Source organism: Eptesicus fuscus, chromosome 2 (genome assembly GCF_027574615.1).
Source record: "Eptesicus fuscus isolate TK198812 chromosome 2, DD_ASM_mEF_20220401, whole genome shotgun sequence".
Classification (NCBI taxonomy): domain Eukaryota; kingdom Metazoa; phylum Chordata; class Mammalia; order Chiroptera; family Vespertilionidae; genus Eptesicus; species Eptesicus fuscus.
In genome coordinates this window covers 49,373,225-49,390,526 of record NC_072474.1, presented here as the reverse complement: position 1 = coordinate 49,390,526, position 17,302 = coordinate 49,373,225, and the positions used below count along the sequence as shown (strand labels likewise).

Below are 17,302 nucleotides of genomic sequence, written 5' to 3'. Positions count from 1 at the left end.
TACTGATGGATTAAATGTGCTATGTGAAAGAAAGAGCAACAGGGTAAACACTTCTCCATTTACTGAGATGGCTAAGGTGGCAGGAGGAGTGGGTTTGAACCTGTAAATGTAAAATGCCAATTAGTTATGTGGGTAGAGATTAAGTGACATAATATAGTCCAAGTGCCTAATGTAGAATAGGTCCTATCTAAAATGCCAGCTTCATTGCTTTCCTTTTGTGGTATTTGACATTTTTAACAACTTTCTTCTAAAATTTCCGTTCCCTTTGCTTCTGCAATAAACGTTCTCTCTTTATTCTGTTATCTCTTTAACATATTTCATAGTTATTTTTCTTTGACACTCCCCTTGTATGTTTGCCTTTTTAATATTCTGTCTTTGAAGCTCTTCTCACAGTTAACAATTTTGTGTTGATCTTTCTAGCCTTTTTCTTGAATAAGATTATATATACAAACAAAAAGATTATATATTATATATATATATATATATAACAAATAGATTATATATAATGAGCTCTTCATTGTAATCAGAGTTACAATGTGCTTGTTTAATTAATTATCTATGGAATCTCCCATGTCCTTACATAGTCCCCTAAAACATAATTAAAACAAATTCCTAAATATTCCAATATTTGGATATACCATTTTTATTTAGTTAATTCTCATTATGTTTTTACATTCTGTTTTGGTGGTTGTTCAAGATTTTTTGAAAATATACATGCTATTTATTATTTTAAATAATTTCAAATTTACAGAAAAAAATTGCAAGGATAGTACAAAAATTATATGATACATAAGAATAAACTTAAAATGGATTAAAGGCTTAAATGTTAGACTCAAAAACCTAAAAAACCTAGAAGAAAATGTAGGCAGTAAAATCTCAGACATTTCTTGTAGCAATATTTTCACTTTGAGCAAGGGAAACAAAAGAAAAACATACACAAATGGGACTACATTAAATTAAAAAGATTTTGCATAACAAAGGAAACCACCAACAAAATGAAAAGACAATCCACTGAATGGAAGAACATATTTGCCGATGGTGCAGAGAAGGGTTAACCTCATGCACTATTGGTAGGAATGCAGATTGGTGCAGCCACTGTGGAAAGCAGTATGGAGTTACCTCAAAAAAGTGTTAATATGACTCAGTGATTCCACTTCTAGGAATATATCTGAAGAAATCTGAAACACTAATTCAAAAGAATATATCTACTCCTATGTTCATAGCAGCGTTATTTACAATAGCCAAGTAGGAAACCTTACCATTTGCAACAGCATGGATATACACCTGGAGAGTATTAAGCTAAGTGAAATAAGCCAGTCAGAGAAAGACCATATGATTTCACTTATATGTGAAATGTAATGAGCAAAATAAACTAACAAAATAGAAACAGACTGATAGATACAGAGAACAAACTGACAACTTTCAGAGGGTTGGGGGACTGGGTGAAAAGGCGAAGGGATTAAGCAAAGGAAAAAAACCTCATAGACATAGACAACGACATGATGATTATCAGAGGGAGAGGGGAAGTGAGGAGGTAGAAAGGGATAAAGTGGGGATAAATGGTGATTTGGGGTGGTGAACACACAATGCAATATACAGATGATTGTATTATAGAATTGTACACCTGAAACCTATATAATTTTATTAACAAATGTCAGCCCAATAAATTCAATAAAAATTTAAAAGAAAGAATAGTACAAAGAAATGTGTTTGTTCCTGAGCGATTTGAGAGTAAAGTGCCTACATGATGCCCCATCACCCCAATACTTCAGTGTGTATTTGCTACATACAAGAACATTTGCCTACATAACCACATACAGCCACTCAAATTAGAAAATTAACATTGATACAGCACCACTGTCCCATCCACGGATCTCATTCAGGTTTCGCCAGTTTTCCCAATAAAGTCCTATACAGCAAAAGGGTTCAGTCCACAATCACAAGTGGCATTTATTTGTCCCAGTTCTTGAGTTTTCTTCACTCTGGAACACTTCCTTAGTTTTTCCTTGATTTCATGACTTCGACACTTCTGAAAATTAAAGGCCAGTTATTTTGTGAACTATTCTTCAACTTTGATTTGTCTGATGATGCCTTGAGATTAGATTCAGGTTTTGCATTTTTGGTAGAAATACAACAAAGGTGATATCTGCACTTCTCATTCTAGTTTTTCCACTTTTCATATTTGTAACTCCCTTCTCCCACAGTGAGGAATATAGACCCCATTATCTTCAACACACGTATGTGTGATCCATCAAATGTAGCAATCTCCTATTGCCCAGGAACCACTGCCTGGCCATTGCCACTCTTACCCTCACCTCAGATGCCCACCTAGCCTGACTTGGCTCTAAAACTAAGCCTTGTCTGCCACCTGCATCCCCCCAGACAGAAACCTGCTAGGCTTCAACACGAAATTCCAAGCTGTTGCAGCCGCCGTTGTCCACACAGATGCTCTCTGTATCCTGCTTGGTCCCACCCTGTTCTGGGGTGCAATGCCCTCACATTGATGCCTACTTGCTCCACCCCACCCAGTGTCTTTTGACTAAAGTTAAAGCAGACAGGCACACAAGCAGATAAAAAGGATAGTAGGAAGACTCATCCTTTATTTTTAAACATTTAGGTGGTTTCCAATTTGGGACACTTATAAATATCTTTCCTATTACAGATCATAAATCTTTTAAAAGATAAATCTGCTATATAATTATTTCCTTTCTTACCTCCTGAGAACATGAATAAAATTAATATTCTCAGCTCTTCCCTCTGCCGCCTTCCAGTTATCTACCGAAACCTTACAAAAATACTAGATTTATAGCATATTGCTTGGATGGAGGTAAGATGAAGTGGGTAGCTTGATTTCAATGAACAATTCTATATGGGCCTTCTATATATCAATTTACCCTTAATTATTTTGCCTGCAACAACCCAAAATCTTAAATTGTTTTGCCATTTCCATTATATAACAACCAAACTAAGTTCAGTCACTTCAATTTCCTTTAAATGCCAAAATAAATCAAAATGATTATGCTAAATCAAATTCACCAATATTGTTTAATATTATTTAAATGAACACTTGGGAAGTTCATCCTTACTTTAATGCCACAGAATGTTAAAAGAAGTGGTGATATTTATTTGGTGCTTTAACTCTTTTTACTTCGGTAGTTGTTGTTCCTCTTTTTATTTGGAGGGAGAATTTACCTCAAGAAAAAATACTCTGGAAACTCCCATAAAAAGAACCTTGATGTCAGCTAAGTTATTTCCCAATTTTTACTCACTTTTTCCTTACTAATATAAGATATATCATAACACCATATTAGGACAAAATATCCTACCAGGAGTTCAATTCCTGCCGAAACCTATACATTTCTTCATCTTAGGGTTCTTATTTTATGCAAATTTCTATTACTACAGTCCCTTATCATTTGTTACATTTTATAGTTGCTAGGGAAGTGTATGATATTATTACCCTTGAATTAATGATGTATGTGTTCGTAGAAATGACTCATTCTCACTTCCAATTCCTTTTGGATGAATCAAGTATAAATAAACCTGCATTCCATTAAGTCTGCTCCATGGAATACAGGTCTCCAAAGATGGTCTATGAAAAACTGAAGAGGCGTTTGGTGGAGGATTATGCAATAAAATAAATATTGGAGTAGTATTTCCAACATTCCCTTTTAAAAAGTCACATTAGCACAATACAGACTTTGGGAAGCACGGAAATGAAGAAATTCCTTCATTTTGCTTAATCCAGTTTCCCAAACGGGTTGACCCAGCGTCAATGTGTGCGTGCATGCTTGTGTGCCTAATACCCTGCAGCAATCCAAGCAGCTGGGCTTCACAGGACACACTTGGCCCAACACTGGCTTTTATCAGTGGTTTGATGTGGTTTATTGTTTGCAAATAGCTAAGTCCTGTCAGAAGAGAGTATTTCAGTGGTTGCCTGTTGCTACAGAATTATGCAAGACAGTCCAGCCTGACAGTCTCTCACAACACAGGAAGGATTTTCAAGGGCCTAGGTGAAGAATGAAAGGTGATTATTTAAAGATCAAAGGCAAATGTGTTTTATTTAAAGGCAGGACAGAAATAGAAAGACAAAGATCATGTTGCCATAGTTCTGGGCTTCATTTGGTGCTTCTCTCTTTTCCAGCTGGGCACCAAGGAAGGTTACCTCACCAAGCAGGGAGGCCTGGTCAAGGTAAGGAGGCGTGCGTTTGCTGGTGCCCGCCATGAAGAAAGACAACATGTCATGGAGTTCTCACTTTGACCCTTTTTAAAAGCATAATTGCCTGCTCATTTCAACCTAGTTATAAGATTTATCTGTTTCAAGGGTTCATCTTAATGGCCAATGTTAGCTAAAATTCTGGAAAATTACTTGACTATTTTCTGACAGAGCCAAATGTATCAGAGTAGCCTACAGTTAATACCCAAGAAAAAAATACAATCCTTTTTTAATGGAATGATGGAGGAGGAGGAGCAAGTTAACTCCAGCATATTTTTATAAAAACATTTTATTAACAAAGGAGTTAAAATTGTATAAAATGTTAGCTAAAAGTGGGCAAAAACCATCACTGGCATTAATGTAACTATGTTGTTTGTATTTTAAATCCCAAAGAAAACACAATTTAGGACTTGACTACTCCCGGGCAACTAATTGTCCCTCCAGTTATGTGATCATATTTTTAAAGTTACTCTTTTATTTTACTGTGCCAAGAAGACCTTTATGTACTATCTCTACCCTTCCTATTTTAAGAGTCAGGGTAGTTAATCTCTCTCAAGGGTACTTCCCTGCTTGAATTGAACCTACATATTTATTTAGTTATTTGTGTCTCTGCTGGACTGGATGCTCCCTGAGGACAGGAAGTATTCATATTCACAGCAGGTTTATTTTTAAATCCATTGTAACCAGGCACATTGGCACTCAGGATAAGATTAGGGTTCAGTTAGTAAACAAAAAGATGTGGGGAACAACAGTTTTTGCCATCAATGCCGTAGAATTCTTAGGCAAAGTTTAGAGTGCTGTGTAGTTTGAGGTTCCTACACCTCAATTTGCATATTTGTAAAACAAGAATAATAATATTTGGCATTGTATGAGAATTGGCTGTAATATATGTAAATATTCAAGGATAGTATGTACCCGCAGCAGATGCTCAAAAAGTGAAATGTATTCTTCTTATAACAGAGTTAATGAGATGAAAATGTTAGTGTTTGTTATAAAACACCTTGAATATTTACAGTAGGCTATTTTTTATTTGTTTAAATATGCTAATGATATCCTTGCCTTTACTATGAGCTTAATGCACAGAATCATTGTAATTTTTATAGGTATTTTGAAACTTTTTATCAGAAATGACACCACAAGAATATTTTCTTGTATCTAATCTTTTAGACATTTTTTTTTAATCAAAAGGAAATTATCTTGTTGAAATACTGCATTTCTGTATTCCAAACCTACATGATCTGGTTATTTCTTTCTCAGACCTGGAAAACAAGGTGGTTCACTTTGCACAGGAATGAACTGAAATACTTCAAAGACCAGATGGTGAGAAACATAATAATACATTTTCCCTTTAAAAATCAGCTCTCTAGATGAAAGGCACATCTGCCTTTAAAATCCCTAAAATTTTCCTTATGAACACCTGAAACACCTAATAAATCAGTGGAGAGTTGAGTTCTTGACTCCTGATATGAGCCAAGTTTTTTTTGGCAAAGATGAGATGTGTGTCCCAGGAACTGCTTTTGGGACCAGCTAAACTAGGGCAATAGAATCCCTTTCCTGCCACAAAGCATTAACTGCCTTTTACAGCGATTTCTCCCTCTATTAAAAGTATGTCGAGGTCCCATATCCATTTCACTAAACCAATTCAAATCTATTTTGTTTCTTCTCACTTCCCCAGTACAAACTTTCTGAGAAAGCAGAAGTTTAAAAACGCAAGAGATGCCCTCACTGGTTTGGCTCAGTGGATAGAGCATAGGCCTGCGGATGGAAGGATCCCAGGTTTGATTTCGGTCAAGGGCACATGCCCAGGTCATGGGCTCAATCCCCAGTAAGGGGAGTGCCCGAGGCAGCTGATCAATGATTCTCTCTCATCATTGATGTATCTCTCTCTCTCTTCTTCTCTGAAATCAACAAAAATATATTTTAAAAGATAAATTAAAAAAACTAAAATTTAAAACCACTAGAGAAAAATGACACCCTTCCATATGATAAAATCCATCTCCATCAAATTAAAATTGATAAATCAATGTCCTCTTAGTGCTCCGTAGGCCAACTTTCAAACCAGGATTGCGTTTCTTCCCTTCGTAGGTTTTCTATTATCCATCCCCTGTAGGTTTTCTATTATCCATCCCCTTGATGAAAGGGAAATTGACGGTTACACATGGTGGAGGATTTGTTAGGGAAATAAGTGATGAACAGATCTGTGTTTTTTATGATGACATAGGTTGCTTTTTTTGTTTTTAAGTCACCAGAACCAATTCGGATCCTGGACTTAACAGAATGTTCAGCTGTACAGTTTGATTACTCACAGGAAAGAGTAAACTGTTTTTGGTAAGTTGTTTTATAAGGGAAATGTTTTTAAAGTCTCCTTGCCAGGTGTTTTAACTGAGGAGTAAGAAACTATGTCTTAATGTGTACAAATGTTTTGATGTGGGTGGCGTGGGTTTAGTCATCACACAAGGCATTTATGTTAGGAGTGCACGTCTGCCAGGTACAATTGATTAGGCTGTGCACTGCCCAAGTGTGATAGGCATAAGGGGATGCCATTCACCTTAAACAGCTTTATTCTTTTGGAGTTTCCCCCTAATTCATAACTTTGTTAACTCCAATGATGGGCAATTTGTATTGTTATGACAATTTCTGGGAGATGACACAAAAGTGTTTTTTTCTAACATAATCAGTCTAGCATGACAATTTTCTAACTGGAAGAAGTCAAGTATCTTGAGAGAGAGATATCTTATTTCCCACCAATTTTTATTTTAAAGTTTTCAAGCATACAAAAGTTGAAAGACATATATCCATATATCCCTCACCTAGATACATCAATTGTTAATATTTGCTTTATCTCTATCTAATCACATTTTTACCTGAACCAATGGAAGGTAAATTGCAGACACCATGACACACTATCCCTAAATACTTCAAGATGCATCTCCTAAGAATAAAAGTGTCACTGCTACAACTACAATACCATTATCACACCTAAGAAAATGGACATTAATTCTATAGTATCAACCAAGAGTAGACGTCTTCAAACATTTGCATAAAGGAATCATATGAGCTAGCAGGGGTTTATATTTCTCATATAACGAAGTACTTGGAGGCAGGCAGCTGTCTTGACAAGGTCAGGTCCTGTGCCTCTACAGTTTTGTTGGCCTTTTCCTCATGCTTGCTACTCCAGAGTTCATGTAAGTCGTGACAAAAGATGTAGGGATGGCATCAGCTATGCCTGTCCATTTTTATCAGGAAGGCAGGTACTTCCCCAGAAAGTCTCCTATCAGATTTCCCCTCATATCTCATTGGCCTAGACTGGGTCCCACGGCTATTGCCGCAGCAGAGGAAGCAAGAAAAGGGTACTAGCATCATTATAGTTGGCTTCAACTAATTATAATTTGTCATCTAACTAACTCATGGCCATGGAATTCTGTTGGTAAGAAGAAAGGAAAATATCTGTATTAATAGCCAAGTAATAATGTCTCCCACAGGGAATACCAAACAATGATGACTCCAGAAACCAGTTCTATACAATGTGTGTACAATGTCACTCCCTCCCTGCCCCCACAGCCCACCCACCCCTCAACTGGGCCTAGCATCAAGGTGTACCTTCTGTACACAGGGACTGACCTCTCATCTATTCAGCATTAATTACTGGTGTAAACAGAATACGCTGTTTGGGCTTTAGGATATAGAAACCATTCTGAATTTTAGTTCAAGGCTTTTTATTTATTTATTTATTTTTAATGAAAGGGAAAAAGATGTTTGGTATTTTGCATCTCAACTGTAAGCACAGGGAGTATAGGCAAGATGTAAGCTAAGGCTGACCTGACCTTATTGGTCAAATGATTTCGACTCTATAGTCAAAGAGACAATCAAATGAAAAGCTATCATATATTAGAACAAGTCTTTTGTGCCTACTAGGAAAGTTCACCTTCCCTCCAGCAGAGACTAACTCATGGCCAGAGATGGGCAGAAGGACTAGCTAAGTTTGTTTCATTGTCTTTTTCTCCCCGTCCTAAATAGCTAATTCTGGCTACATCCACAGGGGGGCAGTGTTTTTCCCATTGAAGCAAGCTAACACAAATGAGTTCCTTCATCAAACTCTTTATCTTGCATGCTCTTTGAATCATAGCACAGATTCTGAATCATTTTACAGATCAGCCGAATAAACATGGAAGTGTTGTATTCAGTCTAAGACAAAAGGATATGGGGGTGTCCTCGACATAGTTTCCTCTTCTTTGAATTCTCATTAGAAAATATAAATCTAGCCCATAATGATAACATGAATCTACAGCATCCTTGACATTTCTGCAGAGTGCCGGCAGGAATACCAGGTTGCTTCCCAGGCCCTTTGTCAATTCTTGTTCTCTTGGAGTACTCTAATTAGGGCGTAACTAATACATATTCAGCTCACCACCTGGAGTGTCTTACCTTCTTTCTTTCGTCCTATCAGCTTAGTATTTCCGTTCAGGACATTTTACCTCTGTGCAAAGACAGGAGTAGAAGCTGATGAGTGGATCAAGATATTACGCTGGAAACTGGTGAGTTAGGGGAGTTTTCTGGGTCGATGCCAAGTACTCAGAAATAATATGGCGATGATTTAAGACATATTTCTGTTGAAAGAATCAGACAATCCTGAGATCACTGGGATATCTACTTGCAGGCTTGTGGCATAGTCTGTTCATTATTTTGGGACATGGAAGGGCTGCAGAAAGGGATAAAAAGAGAAAGGATGGACCTGCACTGGCGTCTCAGCCCCAGAGCCTTCACCTTGCGCCTGAGCGTCTATTGGTCTTCCTTTAAGTGTGCAGTCTTGGCCAATTTTGCCTGGAGGAGGACAAGTGGGACCAGAAATTCACACAGAGGAAAGTTGACATATTTCTATAGTAGAAAATCCTTTTAAATTGCCAGAGAAGAAAGCTTGCCTTGGGTACTTAGCTTAATTTTGAGCATAAGCATTACTTTATCCAGGTCAAGGACAACAGGTAATTTAACTGCTTTCTATATACCTCCCAGGGGAAATATGGAATGATTATAAAAATATATCAATTTCATACATTTTTCATATGTGTTTGTAAGTTAGTGAACTGCTTTCCCAGAACTTGGCCTTCAAGCTTTCTAAAATTTCCTATAGACATATTATCTTGAAACCCTGGATGTTTTTAACATAAACAAATTTTCCCAATTAAGTTTTTATGAAATTAGCTGATAATTAGAATCTTGTATCCTTTCTAGATACTAGAACTTTTGATTTGGTTATCTTTTCTGTTTGAAATCCAAATAAATATACCACTCATTTGAGATGGTTCTAATGTATTTGATATTCAGTGGGAAATATTTTGCCATATGGAAACTTTGCTGAGATATGAATGAATGTCTTATTTTTCCAGTTTTATAATTATGCAAGCAATATATAATCATTATATATAGCAATATATAATCATTAAGGTTAAAAATACATCAAATGCACATAGTTTCAGACATTTCCCTATGCCAATAAATATTTTAAAACAAAATCTAATAATTCTTAAGTGTTCTTTACCTGCTCACTCTACCTAATAACATATTAGGAACATCTTCCCATATCAATAAATTTAGATCTCTGTCTTCTTTGGATTCATTTACTAGTATTGCACTTTATGGATAAGTATAAATATTAGGCCAATTCCCAATATGCACAAGTTTGAGCAACCACTTTACTATAGTTCTCCTGAAAAAAAAAAAAAAAGATTAAAACTTGGGGAGGGAGCACATGATAATTTATAGTTGCATGGTTTTCTTACTAATCAGCATGTCTTATTTAATATTTGTTCAAGCCAGAGTTCGTTATCGTAAAATTGCTCAATAACTCATACACATGTATGTGCATTTTGTTACAGTCTCAAATAAGAAAACAGCTCGACCAAAGGGAAGGCACAATCCGATCTCAGTCGTTCATCTTTAAGTAGACCTTTCCCTCGGGGATGCCCTGGCCCGACAGCAGGGTGGCATGCTCGCCACTGCCCTGATCCATAGCAGGCCTCCGCTGAAAGCTGACTACGGATTTTTCTTTAAAAACAAATCAAAAGCAGATGCTGACTAGGATCTTTCTGAACACACCACATTTGCTGACTCATGGGAAGCTGCTGCCCTTCAAGATGTTGTCATCTCCTTCAGAATACCGAGTGGCCGTCGTTCTGATGAAAACCGGTGCAGCTAGCTGCCACACCCAGTGTGCTCACTCTCGGAACGCACAGTAGAAGAGAAAGGGCTTGTTTCCCCTTATCGTGGTCCAAGCTTGTGGACTTTGTTTGCCCCGAGTCCTACTCTGTCGTGGTCAGCTTATCTGACATCCAGGTTGTGCTATTACCCAGGAAGGAAACAGCTGTCTACTTTGAGGCTCAGGCTGCCTCTTTAGAAAGCATATTGAGATAGCAAACATCAAAGATTGGGTTGGGCAGGGGGAAATAGGGTTATTCTGCTTTTTTTCCCCCTTTATACAAAAAAACAAAACAATTTCCAAAACTGTAATAGATAATGTTTGCAGTATTTATTTTCTTTTTGTAAAAGGCTCAGAATCTGGTGGGTTCTTCCTTCCCTTCTAATGATAAACCTGTGAGAACTAAATGCCTTATGGATGATTAGGTAGAACCATAAAGGAAGGTATAATCTAAAAATTATCCTTTAACCATTTTGGAGAAAATGTTATAAAGAGTGAGAAAACAAATTGAGGAAGGTTAATAATGTAGCAGATGACATAGTTTAATGACAATAGTATTACAGTTATTATTATAACAATAATAGAGCACATGTGAGCACTAAGGTACCTTCATCCAACATTTCTCCAAACCAACTGCAAGGGCCCTCTCAAGAAAAGTGTGCTACAACAGCCCCGCCCCCAGAGTCAACTGTAGGTGTCGGCCCAAGAGAAGTAAGAATCACCCGGCACCGAGAGGACTGAGCACCCTGCACCTTATTCAAGGGCAACTTCTGTTGTCGGTTGAGGGAGCAATACTAAGTCCACGTGCAGTGTATTATGGCATGTTTGTTACCTAGCATTTTCAGACTAGAATAAGGAGATTGAAAGAGGGGAATGCAATACTGTCATCCAAAGCTCATAAATAGATTCCATTATCTTTCTTAATACTCCCTTTTTTCTCTAGCCAGAAGTTTGAAGGGAGGGGAAGTAGAGGAAGAACCCCCAGATACAAAGATTATGGTGCAAAGCTGTAACAATGCTCTTTCAGTCCAAAGGAACAGCGGGGCAAATTAGCTTTTCTGTTAATTTAAGTTCCTAGGTCTCAGAAAGTTTTGTATATTTAAAAAAGATGGTTAGTATATTTTGTAATATTTGTATCATATTAGATAAAGCAAATGTCAAGTTCAAAGGTATTATGTTACATTTGCAAAGTAAGGAGTTACAAATGAATCCTTACTGAGATGTATGGTTTTATGTTTTGTTTTCTCAGAACCAAGGGTATTGTTTGTGTAGGCAATATCATTTTTTACCTATTGTAAAATATGTCATGTTTATTTATGTTCTTTGGTTATGTTTATTAAAAAGAGTATGCTTCTCTGTGTTTGTTATTTTCCCATTAAAAAGTTTTTAATATCTGTAACTTGAATTCAACTGATCAATATCACAAATAGCAATGAAGCATCCATATCGGTTAGACTATGAGCGCCAAAGGATTCTGAGTTGAAGAAGTAGTCTGGGTCTTCAAGGATTTCTTAGTTGAACATGGAAAAGATAATACATACATGATAACATATAGAGGTACGTAAGGTAAATACTGCAGGTGAAGCACACAAAGCTATATGATGGAGAGTGTGCTGCAGTGGGGATATAGCCTTTTTTTTTTTTTTTTTTTTTGAGGGTTTGACATGAAAAAGGTGAGCTAACATGTATCTACTATGTCATTAGTACTGTGCTAGATACTTTACCTGTCAGCAGCCCTGAAAAGTGGCCATGATTGCACCTCCTGAGAGGAGGCCCTCAGCTCTTCCTACAAGTCCCAGGTAAGGGAGAATGTCGTGTGCCAATGGCAGATCTGAGTGAGGCTGTTCCGGAGAAGCTCCAGAAGTGTGTCTGTGTCCGGCCATGTGTGCTCTCAGGTATGTGGTTATCACCAAGGCAGTACTTAACACATTGTGGACGGATCACGAGAATTCGCGCCTCATATTACACAGTGTTTTACCAAGTATCATACTTTAAAAGATATTAGCTTGTAAGAACATGTAATAAATAACTTCAAAATGCAATGGGTATTTAATTTTAAAGCATGCCTTTAACATTTAAGTAAAATGTTTTTTGTACTCGTTCAATAGAAACTTGTCTGGCCACTGGGTAAAGCTAGCAATAAAACTACTGGTCTGCAATGTGTTAAGACACACAGTAGTGCCCCCTTATTCCTGGGGAATATGATCCAAGACCCCCAGTGCATGCCTAAAACTGCAGATACCAGTAGTACCAAACCCTATAAATTTCCTATACATAGATAACTATGATAAAATTTAATTTATAAATTAGGCACAGTAAGAGATTAACAATAACTAATAAAATAGGACAATTATAATAATACACTGTAATAAAAGTCATGAGTGTGGTCTCTCTCAAAATATCTGGAATTTTCATTTAATATTTTCTGACCATGATTGACTACAAGTAACTGAAACCCCAGAAAGTATGACTGAACAGTGGTCGGCAAACTCATTAGTCAACAGAGCCAAATATCAACAGTACAATGATGGAAATTTCTTTTGAGAGCCGAAAACCGACTTCTGCGCATGGGCCACGAAGTTTCAATCGCACTGTACACGCGCGCCCGCACGTGGTATTTTGTGAAAGAGCCACACTCAAGGGGCCAAAGAGCCACATGTGGCTCGCGAGCCACGGTTTGCCGACCACTGACTGTGAATAAAGGGGGACTACTGTATTCTCAGAATTCCTCTGGGAGTATCTTAGCCACAGAAGCAATGTTCCCTCCGGACCAGGAGAGTCACCCATGTGGGGATGGCTATTACTGCCTTGGAGGGAACCCTGCCCCCCTACTCCAGAGCCACTGGACATCGGAACAGTCAGTAGGCTAGAGCCCTTCTCTTCCTGCCCATGTGGCACGTGAGAGACCAGGTTCTTAGATCCTCACCTGAGCAAGTACAGTACCTAGAGGACTTCCAGGCTTGAGGCCACCCTGCTCGCTACGGGTTCCGGCTGTCAGGGCATGGTGTCACGCAGAGTTTCCTAAATCATCTATGGTGAAGGATTAGATCCACTGTGCCCCCCACCCCTGCCCCCTTTAATTTCAGACTGGAATTTTATAAAATCCAATAAAAATACATTGTTAGAAAAATGAAGTAAAAATACAAATATCATCATCCCAACTTTATTATCAGGATCTACAGACATAAAGCCACTATGTCAAATTGCTGTAAGATTTTGCAGCTCTCAATTTCTGTACTTGTCCCATACCGCTAATGGACAGAACAGCCCAGTCTGCAGACCATGTTTTGAGAAGCTCTGGTCTAAAGGACTGGCAGGTAAAAGGAACCAAAAGCCTTCTTGAGAAAGGATTCACCTGAAGGTAGAGAGGGTTGAGGAGCATGTTTTATTGATGAGTTATGGACATCTGTAATAGGGTGAATCTGAGCACATTCTTGTCTACTACTCAGGTGCTTAGCAAAACCTAAAGATGTTTTCTCACTAGTCTCAAGGGACAGACACTGACATTGTGTCCCATTTACAGCCGTGAAGATGGCATCCTTTGCCTTCCGCTGCCTCTAGGCATCCTTGTCTTCTGTCAGCAGCAGCAGCAATGGCCAAGGTTGGGGGACAAAGCTCATCCCAGAGAACAGAAACAAGAGCAAATGAAATTGACAGGTGCCATGTGGTGTCTGCAAAAACTGGTTTCAGGAGTACATGTAAAGGGCCCCATGGGGACTCACAGAAATATCTGGACGGCATTTAAGAGGGACTGGATTTTCCATAGAAGCAACAAGGATGGAACCAGAGAAGCGGTCCAGTGGGCTCGGGAACCTGCTGTCATTGCCCTAGTTCTAGAAAGCAACATTGGTAAAGGCATACGCAGCAACTGGCAAAATACCCACGTTGGTTTTCTGAGCCATGGCATGAGGGCTATCATGGCTAGAAAGGACGAATGTAGACCACTGCAACTGCCTCTACATAGAAAGATAGCAAACCAAAAGCAATGGAGGGATTTCAGAGATTAGTGCCACCATCAAAGACTAGAGGACGCAAGGGTGGGGATCCGCACATCCTCATTCGGCGTGCCTATTTGGCCTGTGCAGAAAATAGATGGCTCCTGGAGCATGACAGTGGATGATGACAAATTTAACCAGGGGGTGACTCCAATTGCAGCTGTCCCAGATGTGATTCCATGGCTTGAACAAATTTAACACCCCCCCGATACCTGGTATACAGCAATTACTGATCTGGCAACTGGTGTGTGTGTTTTTTTTTTCTCTCTTTTCTTGATATTTATTAGTAAAGAGCATCAGAAGCAGTTTATATGGCAAGGCCAGCAATACACCTTTCACTTTCCTACCTCAGAGGTTGATCCGTTCTCCAGCGCTATGTTGTGATTTAGTCCATGCATACCCTGACCACCTCTCTTTCCATAAGACTCTCTCACATTGGTCCACTGCATCGATGACAGCATACTGTTTGGACATAGGGAACAAGAAGTACCAAGTACTCTAGGCTTATTTGTAAGACATCTATGTGCCTGAGGGTAGGAAATAAGTCCAACAAAAAATTAAGGGCCTGCTAATATTGTGCATGTCCCTATGTGTCAGTAGGATAAACATCTCGAAGTGGAATTGTTGTTGGGTATAAAGGTTAATTTTGTGTCAACTTGACTGGCCCTGGAATACCCAAATTAAACATTATTTTGTGTCTGTAGGTTGTTTCTCTAGTATTTGAAAGTTTGAGATTGCCCAATTGTCCCTCATAAAGAGGCATAACAATTCTATAAACAGAGTATAAAAAAATGCTTGTCCTACTAACTATTAAATAATAATTTCCCCATTGACTTAAGATGTCACCTTTTAAGTCCTCATCTGTATCGCATTTTTCGGTGTATAAGATGCAATTTTTTCTAAAATTGTTAGACTGAAAATTGAGGGAGCCACGTGGGTGGGTAGCTGCCCATACCTTGTCAAACTGGCTTCCTCCAATCACGAGCCTTATTGTTACTGACGTCAGCTGATGCCGTAATTGGAAGTGGAGAGTGCATAGATGCAACAGGGACCAGCATGTTCTGAGACCATAAAGATGTCAAAAAATAAAAAGGTAAATACCGATAAGCAATTGTCTTACTCTGCAAAATTCAAACTGAATGTAATCAGCGATGCAAAAGAACATGGAAATAGAGTTGCAGAGAGACAATTTGGACCTCCTCCCACTGAGTGTCTGATTAGACAGTGGAGAAAACAGGAAGAACAATATTTTAAGATGCCAAAAAAGAAGAAGGCCTTAAAAGGAAAACCAGCAAAATGGGCAAACTTGCAGCAGAGGCTTAAGACTTGGATTATGGAGCAGCGCCAGAGTGGCTTATGTGTGTCAACCAAGCTTATTCAATGTCAGGCAAGAATGTTTCAAGTGAAATGAACATTGTTGATTTTACAGGAAAGGCAAAATGGTGCTTTCATGAGGAGAGAAGGGTTGGCCATGAGAACACAAAGTTAGCTCAGAAAATGTCACCGGTTTATGATGATGATCTTACATATTAGACAGTGAGTTAGAAGACAGCAGTTGATACAATAGAAGTTGAAGAAATTGATATATCTGGAACTAATTGTGAAGAAGAAAGCAGTGATGCAACAGAGGCTGAATAAAATGATATGCTGCATATCATAGTACTGGTATATAAACATTACCTGCAGTAATCCTACCTAATAATAGAGTAATATGCAAATTGACCGTACCTTCGTTATGCCCATGATTGGCCAGGAGGCGTGGGGGGGGGGCGGGACTTGGGGTGGCCGGGGTGGCCGATTGGGCCAGCGGGACGCTGAGCTCAAGTCACCAGCAGCGGCACGAACTCAGCGTCTGCGCATGGCTGTGCTGCGGCACAGAAGGGGCCTCTGAGGCAGCAAGCCCACATCCCACCGCCGACCATCAAAAGTGGGGAGCTGGGTGTCCGCTCCGGCACCAGCGGACGGACATCCAGCTCCCCCGCGATCGAAAGCGGGGAGCTGTGTCCCCGCTCCAGCACCAGCAGACCCCCTGCCATCAAAAGCGGGGAGCAGGCTACCAGCAGTGTCCACGGAGCGTGCTAGGCTTTGCGGGGCAGTGGATATGGCCTGGATGGCAGGTTAGGCCTAGGGGACCCTACACGTGCATGATTTAATCATGCACTGGGCCTCTAGTTACTAAATAAAAATGTATTCTGTTTTCTGTTTAAAATACTGATTTCTTGCCCTGACCCGTTTGGCTCAGTGGATAGACCATCGGCCTGTGGACTGAAGGGTCCCGGGTTCAACTCCGGTCAAGGGCATGTACCTTGGTTGCGGGCACATCCCCAGTAGGGGGTGTGCAGGAGGCAGCTGATCAATGTTTCTAACTCTCTATCCCTCTTCCTTCCTCTCTGTAAAAATCAATAAAATATATTTTAAAAAATAAAAATATTTATTTCTTAATTTTGGGTTGGAAAAGCGAGGGGCGTCTTATACATGGGGGCGTCATATACACAGAAAAATGCAGTATGTACTAAGGCCTGTTCCTGGGTTAGTCTGTTCCATTGATCTGTCCAGTTGTGTACCTAATTTAGTTTTATACTACCTTTTTAAAACTTCTTAAAAGATTTTCACCTTATTTTTCCAGATGAACTATAGAATAATTTGTTATACCCCTTTGAATAGAAATTGTAATAGTAGCAGTATTTGCCATGCAGAGGTTAAGTATCGCTACTTATTTATCTTTTCTGGGGTTTTTAGATGCATACTTATTACCTGCAATTAAAATGTGTCACCTCATTTATAAAAGACCTTCTTGTTTTATGAATCATTGCATTAGCAAAAATCTCCTGGACACCAATAATCCAGATAATGGCAATTCTGTATTATAATTGGTATGTCTAATACTTCATTAGAGTG

At 38.9% G+C, this 17,302-nt stretch overlaps 1 protein-coding gene and 1 long non-coding RNA gene across 6 annotated transcripts in view; one reads left to right on the top strand and one right to left on the bottom strand.

Moving 5' to 3' along the window:
• Positions 1-11,808, top strand: part of DAPP1 (dual adaptor of phosphotyrosine and 3-phosphoinositides 1) — a 47,747-nt gene extending 35,939 nt beyond the window's left edge. For 2 of the 4 annotated variants that reach the window (XM_054727108.1, XM_054727098.1), the window contains 5 exons: positions 4,145-4,192; positions 5,474-5,536; positions 6,459-6,544; positions 8,664-8,751; positions 8,874-9,387. In XM_054727108.1, coding sequence (XP_054583083.1) covers positions 4,145-4,192; positions 5,474-5,536; positions 6,459-6,544; positions 8,664-8,751; positions 8,874-9,113 — 525 coding nt within the window. In that variant the 3' untranslated portion in view covers positions 9,114-9,387. Of the gene's footprint in view, positions 1-4,144; positions 4,193-5,473; positions 5,537-6,458; positions 6,545-8,663; positions 8,752-8,873; positions 9,388-10,089 lie in introns of those variants that run through there. The other 2 variants (XM_008156657.3, XM_054727104.1) reach the window with 2 other exon arrangements.
• On the bottom strand, positions 1,806-9,031 carry LOC129151632 (uncharacterized). Of its 2 annotated transcripts, none has more exons than XR_008558280.1 (3): positions 8,949-9,031; positions 8,642-8,823; positions 1,806-2,029 (listed from the first exon to the last, which is right to left on the bottom strand). It is a non-coding gene; the product is annotated as an uncharacterized LOC129151632 (long non-coding RNA). The 2 variants fall into 2 exon arrangements; XR_008558282.1 differs by lacking the exon at positions 1,806-2,029 and adding an exon at positions 7,026-7,637.
• Positions 11,809-17,302: the final 5,494 nt, after the last annotated feature.